Source organism: Entamoeba dispar, genomic scaffold, assembly GCF_000209125.1.
Source record: "Entamoeba dispar SAW760 scf_1105229463765 genomic scaffold, whole genome shotgun sequence".
NCBI classification, from domain to species: Eukaryota; Evosea; order Mastigamoebida; family Endamoebidae; genus Entamoeba; species Entamoeba dispar.
Window position 1 is genome coordinate 4,609 of NW_001855856.1, and position 7,509 is coordinate 12,117.

The window sequence follows — 7,509 nt, forward strand, 5'->3', positions numbered from 1 at the left end:
ATTATTAAATAAATGAAATTTATTTCTTTCTATATCTCTTTTTTAATAAATAGTCTTAATTAGGAATATACCATTTGTTATATTTATTACTAAAGTTATTTTTCTTTTAGAATTATTGATAGTTATGCTATAAAGAAATTGTGTTTTATAATTAATTATATTTTTGTAATAAATTTAATCCTTCATTTATAAAATATGAAATCAATAACAAATAAATAAATGTTAATGATTGGTGATACATTGCCAATTCTTTTTTAAAAACCATCCAATAGTCAAACAGTAACCTTAACATTACAAAATTCCTAAACTTATCAAAAATCTCAACTTTTTTCACTGAATTTAGTTGTGTAATTTATGGTACATAAATATTTATAAGAATATTTTCTGATTACTCTGATTACTTTGATCATTCAATTTACCACCAAAAAGTTGTTTTATTTATCCATATCATGCTTGATATTAAGAAAGACTTTTGAGGTTTGATTCTTTTTCAATTTTTATTGATTAGTAAAAATGAAAGTTTTCACTTAAGAAGAGTCAAAATTGAAAGATCTTTTTTGTGGATGAACTAAAAGATACTAGAATATAGAACTTTATGAATTTCTTTATAATATAATATATTTATTGCAAAACGACAATATTTCATTTCAAGGGAATTTCAAAAGAAAACATAAACTTACTTTTTAAAAAATAAAATTAAAAAATTTCATATTATCGAATTAAGTAAATTAGTATACTTAAATTTTTAATACCATAAACTATATATATTAAAATAGATTTACTTGTTTTAAAACCATTATTGTCATAAGACAGTTTCATATTCTAATAAAAAATTCCCTATTTTTAATTTAGTTCTAGATAACTCTAAAATAACATTTTGGTACATTTATTCTTTTTATTAAATCAAAAAGATAAGATGTTTTCTTTTAAATTTATTTTTAGTAAGTTTGATATAATTAAAAAACATTCCTTTCTATTGAGTTTCAATAAAATATAATTAAAAGAATAGTAATATAACTTTGTTAGATATTTATTTATTAAACTCATTAAACTTTGTACCTTCATTAAAGTTCATTAATAAGGAATGAATAGTTAATAAAAACAAAAATTAAAATAAAGAATATTTAAAAGAATTACCATCATATAATAACGAGAATTGTAAAATTAAATAAAATAAATTTGTTATTAGTTTTTACTCTTGAAAAAGTTATTATTTAAAGTTCTTCTTCTTCATATTTTGGAGCAACATATGGTTCTTTTACTCTATCTTTAAAAGAAGGGAAATCCTTTAATGTTTCAATTCTTCCTGCTCTTCCAATCAAACTGTTTTTAGCAAATGAAACTACTTCTTCAGCATCAAATCCTCCAACAAATCGAATTAATCTTCCTCGTTGTGGGATATAAATAAGAGCAGTTGGTGTATCAAAGAAAACATTTAATTTATTACAAAGGTCATTTTGTTCAGAACAAGTGAATGATAATGTATGCATTTTACCATCAAGCCCTTTACTAACTTGATCAATCAAATCATTGTTTTCTTCTTCTCCAAAGATTAATAAAAGACATGCCTTTCCATTACATTGTTTCTTAAACATTTCGTCATTTAAAACATGAACATTAACATATGGAATATCATCTTCTTTTGGTTTCTCTGGTTGTTCATTTCCAGAACTTGCGTTAACACCAGCCAAATCACTTAAATAAGATAACATACTATTTAAATCCATTTTACCTTCATATTTTTTAATTTCTCCTTTATGTTGAATAAGTATTGTTGGGAATTGTTCAACTCCAAACTTCTTTGTTTGTTCATTATCTTTATTACAATCATAAAATTTAAAAACTCCATTAAGATGCATAGCAAGTGCTTTATATAATAAAGTTCTTTTTGGTTTGTCACTAAACAAAATAACACTATTTTCATCTTTATTTAATTCTGTTGGAATTGTTTCAATCCAATCAGGAATCATTGAATACATTGTACCACTAATAGCCCTAGCTTCTCTTGGTCCATTATAGTCTCGTGGTGTTCTGCGTTGATGTCCTTGTTGAGCATCAAATAATTTAACTGTTGGGAATCCTTGAACCCCATAACTTCCACAAATATCTCTGTGTTCTTCACAATCAACAGCAGCAAAAATTGTTTTTCCATTGATTTCCTTAGCAGCAGAAGCAAACTCTGGTGCAAGGTGTTTACAATGACCACACCACGGGGCATATAACATTAAAATTGTTGCAGAAGAAGAACTTTCTAATGCTTTAATTTCTAACATATTTTGAGGCATATAAATTGGAGCATCTCCAAAAAAGTGTGCATTAGTAAGAGCAAGAAGAGTTAAGAATAAAGAAAGCATAATTGAAAGTTATAGTTTAAGAGATGTTAAGTATATTTATGCAGATGAAATCATGACGTGGAAATGATCTAATCAGAAGATAAATTCTGATATTCTATTTTTGTTTTTCTTTTTTTATAAGTTAATGTTATATATATCAATTAAAAAAAATAACACATTTTCAAGGTATTTTTGAAAAGAGAGTGAAGGAGATTTTTGTGAAACAGTTAAGAAAATAGAATTATCTATAATTATTTTTGAAGAAAATTCATAAGATTAGACTTTTCTAGAGAAATGAATAACTAATGAAGAATATTTATAAAAATCTTTCTCTTAATTCAAAACGTTGTAAAAGCAGTTTTACTTAAAAATATTTTATGTTTTTATATTCGAAATAAATTTGAAAAGAGTATATGGTTTAGATATTATTTATTATCAATTAAAGATTCCATAGACCCCTCTTTATTGAAATACACACAATATCTGTATTTGTTCCTGTAATAAATGGAAAGTATCGAATAGAAACTAATGAGAATAATACAAACACAGACTCTTTCTCATTAACAACTACACCAACAGTATCATCTACACCACCAACTAATGTCTACTACTAATAGTTTGATAAAATCAAAAATATTGTTCCTTTATCAAAACCATTTCACTCATAAAAGAATTGAAAGTATGACCAAAAAGTATTTGCAATAAAAAAGTATCAGAACTTGAATTAACAAAAGCAATTAAATTTCTACAAATCTAATATCTAGAAGTATATGAAGACCTTTCACTTTCAACACTTCAATATTGGATACAACACAAGAATTATTAACACTTAACCAGTGGAATAGAAGATCATAAACAATTACCTATATTTCTATTTGTTAGTCTTTATTTTGTAATAAAAACTAGTTTTTATTGTTATTTCAGAAATATCCTAAAAAAGAATCATTGTTTATTTTTCTTTTTCAACAAAAAGAAAACAAAGAGAAGATGAGCATAACGTTTTTAAATTTAATGACAAAAATCGTTGGGTATCTATTATGGTAGAACAAAATCAAAATCATTGAATGTTATTAATTATAATAAATTATTGATTTATTAAACAAATCATAAATAATTTCTGTTTAATATCATTGCACTAATTTAACCTTTTTTAGACCTTTTAGAATAAATAAGATTAATGTTATTTGGTAAAGATAATATTTTTTTTAGAGTTATATAATGGATGTAAATATTTTACTTGTTATTTCTGAGATAATTATTATCAATGTCTGACAAATTATTAATTAGAATTGTAAGAAACAATCATCAAGAAAATTATTTTTAGAAGGACTTCTTAATAAAATATCTTCATCTTCTATCATTTCATTAATTATTATTTTATTTTAATTGAATTTATTATTTTATTTAAAAATAGTATGAATTGTTAATATAAAATATTTTACTAGTAATACTCACAAACATTTTAACTAAAAATATAAAGTCAAATGTTTATATCTTCTCATTTTATCATTATTTAAAGTTAAATCCTTCATTTTTTCTAATATTTGGTACTCTTGTTAAATTCATATCAACTTTATTAAATTTTTTTGATTCAAAGAATGAATTATTTCTTCAATTTAAACAAACTTCATTAACTTCACTTTTTGAAAAGACATCAGATCTTACTAATACAATTTTATGAAACAAAGTTGTTTTGATACTTTTAATCACATAACTTTGGTTTATTTCTTTAAAAAATAATGTTTTATTCCAACAATTGAAAATTAAAACAATTATTGAATTTATGAAAATGCCATGAAATAAATACTTCTATTCTTAAAAAAATAAAACTAAAAACAAAGTGTAAAAACTGAAAAGATGTAAATGAGGGTTTTAGTTACAACTATTTCAGGTAATGCTCATGAAATTGAAATTGACCAAAAACAAACTATCAAAGAATTAAAACAGAATATTAGTGATTTGTATCACATTGAAACTCAGTTATTACATCTTATATATAAAGGAAAAAACCTAAAGAATGATAAAAGTACATTAAAAGAGAACGAAATTACAGAAGGCAGTAAAATTATTGTTGTTATATTAAAAACACCAACACACACAATTTCAAAAGAAGTATTAATTAAAAAAGAAGAAATTAATTTTAATAAAACTAAACAAGAAGTAAATGATGATATTATGGAAATTGAATTTGGAGATGAAAGTTTTGAAGAAATTGTAAATGAAATAGAAAAAGAAGAACCAGAACTAGCAGAAGAAATCCGAGATAATCCCGAATTATTAAATATTATATTTGAAGAAGAGTTAAAAGAGGCCAATGAATATTGTAAGAATTATATGGAAGAAATAAATGAAGACACAGAAGAAGAAGAAAATGAAGAAGAAATGATTAATTATAAAAAAGAATTAGAACAACTTAAAATTGAAGGAGAAGTATTTGATAAAATTAATAATAAATTAAAAAAAGGAGAAGAATTAAATGACTTAGAACACTCAATATTAGAAGAAGAAAACTCGTATGAGTTATGTATAATATTTATATTAATTAATGAAGGATTTCCTGAAAATATTATACGTGAAGCAATAAAAAATACTTCAACTCTTGATGAAGCAAGAACATACTGCAAATATTATTTAAATTAAATGTTATATTTCTTTTAGTCATAACAAAGATTTTAATATTCTTAATAAAATAATAACAAGAAGGTAATAAGAAAAGTATTTATTCACTTTAGTAATTATGAGAAAAATTGATCTACGTAAGGTTTGATAAATGGTAAATGTATTAATTGAGTAAAGATATACATTGATTGAATAATAATTACTACTGCAGTTGGTTCTTTTACACCAACTTGAATTAATGTAATAATGACAGATCCAATACAAATCCCATGGAATATAATAGCAAAAGTTACATATGGACTGATACAACAACATTTTTTATTAAACCCATACACAAAAAAATAACTATTAAAATAGTTAATATAAATCTATTAGTACAAAAATAATTTTTATAAAATAACACAAACGAAAGAAATGATGGAGGTAATGAACAAATATACAAAGAGAAAATAACCCATTTATTATTAACAATAAATAACAATATTAAAGTTGTTAATGATAATATTGCTGTAATAGTCCATAAAATTATGGTAACAATAACACGGGCATGTTTTGTAATTTTAATTACTCCTAAATTCCAATCATATTTAAATGTTTCACTTGAAGTATCGTCTTGCATAAGTAATAAAAATTCTAAAAGTAAACTTTTCAGTGCTTTTTGACTCCAAAAAAAACTATAAAATAATAATAAAATAAATTACTAATTAAACCAGAACTAACATATATAATTACCTAAATTTTTTATCCTTTTTATCTTTATTAAAATTATATTTTATTATATTCAATTTGGAAATATTACTTTTATTTTATATTCTTGTTGTTTGTATATCTTCTTCTCATGTCAATACCTTTTTTCTCTATTATTTTTATTATTAAATAATTAACTAAATACTCCCATAATTTCATTGAAATATACTTATTATTTATCATCATTTTTCTCCTTTCGTTATTTTTTATTTAATGAGAAGGGTTAATGAGAGTACTCAACTCTATACTAACATTTTATTTGAACATAAGCTCGATTCTATTAAAAAAATATAACAACTCATCTGTACTTATAAAAATTTATTTCTCCTCAAGTAATAATTCTCTTACATGTTTATCTTCTCTTTTTTATCAATGGTTAATCTTACGATAGAAAAGGATAAATTTAGTTATATTACTAGGTTTCAGTCATATTCTTTGGGTATACAGTTTTTATATTTTTATTTATGAGACATAGCATTTTTTATTCTTTTAATTCTTCTTTTTGATAATATATATACTCAATTCATTATTATCACTATTTATCAAACTTTACTTTATACTCAATTAAATAATGATTTATAAAACACAAATAAAGAAAGAACATTGTGTATGAATCAAAATAAATAAATTCTATTTTAATTATACTAAGGAAACATTTATTTTGAATTGAATTAAAATATTTTTAAATCTTGCAAAAATATCATTTGTATCTCTTTTCTTTAGTTTATAGAAAGAGTTTTATTTTTGTTTTATTTATCTTATTTAGTTTACAATAAACAATATTTTCTTTACTAAACCATCACTTTTATAATAATTAATGAAGTTCTTCTATCTCATTTTTATAAACAATAAATAACCTTCAATTTTATTTTCATAAACGGAACATTTCATGATGGTGATTGATTAATATTGTTTATTTTTGATTTATTCTGCTTTTTTCTTATGTTTGATATGTGTTATATTGAGTAATACTTCATTTTATTTTCATTATAACAACATTCAGATTGTTATGAAATGGTATTTTAGTCATTTACAAGTTAGTCTAAAGTGAGAACAAAGGGAGAGAACATCTAAAGGTCTTTGCAATAGGAGATAAAGAAGTAAAAAAGAATGACAAGAAAATGAATTGTTTCGGACTAAGTTGTTAGTCAAATAATGATAGAGCTAAATAGAAAAGAAGAAGAGACTAACAAGAAATAAAAAAGACAAAAAGTAAGAATGAAAGATGTAAAGAAGAGGAGAATTGTTTAAAAAATTGATAAGACGTCAAAGACAAAAAAGGGAAGAGGAAAGAGAGTTTAAATATAGAAATATAGTAAAAGTAATAAAACAGGAATGTTCAGTATTTAATAGAAAGATTTTATAATAAAGAATGACAGACAGAGACTAATATGAGAAGTAAGAGTATTCATAACTTTAGTGCAGGACCTGGTACTATGGCAAAAGAAGTTATTGAAGCAACAGAAAAAGCAATAAATAATTTTTGGAATGGAGTTTCAATATTAGAAATATCTCATCGAACAAAAGAATGGATTAAAGTGATGAAAGAAACAAAAAGAATGATGAAAGAAGTAATGGATATACCAGAAGGGTATGAAATAATATTTCTTGGAGGTGGAGCTTCACTTCAATTTTTAATGGTTGCAATGAACTTAATGAATAAAAAAGCATGTTATCTTGATACAGGAATATGGGCAAGTAAAGCAATAAAAGAAGCAGAAAATATAGGAGAAGTTAAAATAATAGGAACATCAAAAGATAAGAATTATACATATATTCCAGAATATCAAATACCAAGTGATTATGATTA

The 7,509-nt window shown here is 23.0% G+C and overlaps 4 protein-coding genes across 4 annotated transcripts in view, besides 18 other annotated features; 3 read left to right on the forward strand and 1 right to left on the reverse strand.

Moving 5' to 3' along the window:
* Positions 1–143: 143 nt before the first annotated feature.
* Positions 144–179: a sequence feature (AT_rich).
* Positions 180–604: 425 nt separating this feature from the next.
* Positions 605–626: a sequence feature (AT_rich).
* A 54-nt stretch (positions 627–680) lies between these two features.
* Positions 681–775: a sequence feature (AT_rich).
* Positions 776–985: 210 nt separating this feature from the next.
* Positions 986–1,042: a sequence feature (AT_rich).
* A 50-nt stretch (positions 1,043–1,092) lies between these two features.
* Positions 1,093–1,130: a sequence feature (AT_rich).
* Positions 1,131–1,159: 29 nt separating this feature from the next.
* Positions 1,160–1,181: a sequence feature (AT_rich).
* A 33-nt stretch (positions 1,182–1,214) lies between these two features.
* Positions 1,215–2,354, reverse strand: EDI_201020 (protein disulfide isomerase, putative; the record flags this gene model as incomplete). Its single annotated transcript, XM_001741426.1, has 1 exon — positions 1,215–2,354. The coding sequence occupies one exon, from the start codon at positions 2,352–2,354 to the stop codon at positions 1,215–1,217; it is 1,140 nt and encodes a 379-aa protein (XP_001741478.1).
* Positions 2,355–2,463: 109 nt separating this feature from the next.
* Positions 2,464–2,507: a sequence feature (AT_rich).
* EDI_201030 (uncharacterized protein) lies at positions 2,479–2,947 on the forward strand (the record flags this gene model as incomplete). Its single annotated transcript, XM_001741427.1, has 2 exons — positions 2,479–2,519; positions 2,779–2,947. The coding sequence occupies 2 exons, from the start codon at positions 2,479–2,481 to the stop codon at positions 2,945–2,947; spliced, it is 210 nt and encodes a 69-aa protein (XP_001741479.1).
* A 453-nt stretch (positions 2,948–3,400) lies between these two features.
* Positions 3,401–3,450: a sequence feature (AT_rich).
* A 229-nt stretch (positions 3,451–3,679) lies between these two features.
* Positions 3,680–3,739: a microsatellite.
* Positions 3,740–4,196: 457 nt separating this feature from the next.
* EDI_201040 (uncharacterized protein) lies at positions 4,197–4,973 on the forward strand (the record flags this gene model as incomplete). Its single annotated transcript, XM_001741428.1, has 1 exon — positions 4,197–4,973. The coding sequence occupies one exon, from the start codon at positions 4,197–4,199 to the stop codon at positions 4,971–4,973; it is 777 nt and encodes a 258-aa protein (XP_001741480.1).
* Positions 4,447–4,482: a sequence feature (AT_rich).
* Positions 4,671–4,715: a microsatellite.
* Positions 4,771–4,796: a sequence feature (AT_rich).
* Positions 4,859–4,880: a sequence feature (AT_rich).
* Positions 4,956–5,029: a sequence feature (AT_rich).
* A 258-nt stretch (positions 5,030–5,287) lies between these two features.
* Positions 5,288–5,352: a sequence feature (AT_rich).
* A 266-nt stretch (positions 5,353–5,618) lies between these two features.
* Positions 5,619–5,765: a sequence feature (AT_rich).
* Positions 5,766–5,810: 45 nt separating this feature from the next.
* Positions 5,811–5,836: a sequence feature (AT_rich).
* A 479-nt stretch (positions 5,837–6,315) lies between these two features.
* Positions 6,316–6,387: a sequence feature (AT_rich).
* A 703-nt stretch (positions 6,388–7,090) lies between these two features.
* The window catches only part of EDI_201050 (phosphoserine aminotransferase, putative), a gene marked incomplete at both ends in the record, with an annotated part of 567 nt that continues 148 nt past the window's right edge, over positions 7,091–7,509 (forward strand). The window contains one exon of the mRNA XM_001733500.1: positions 7,091–7,509. This exon is cut by the window's right edge and continues 148 nt beyond it. Coding sequence (XP_001733552.1) covers positions 7,091–7,509 — 419 coding nt within the window.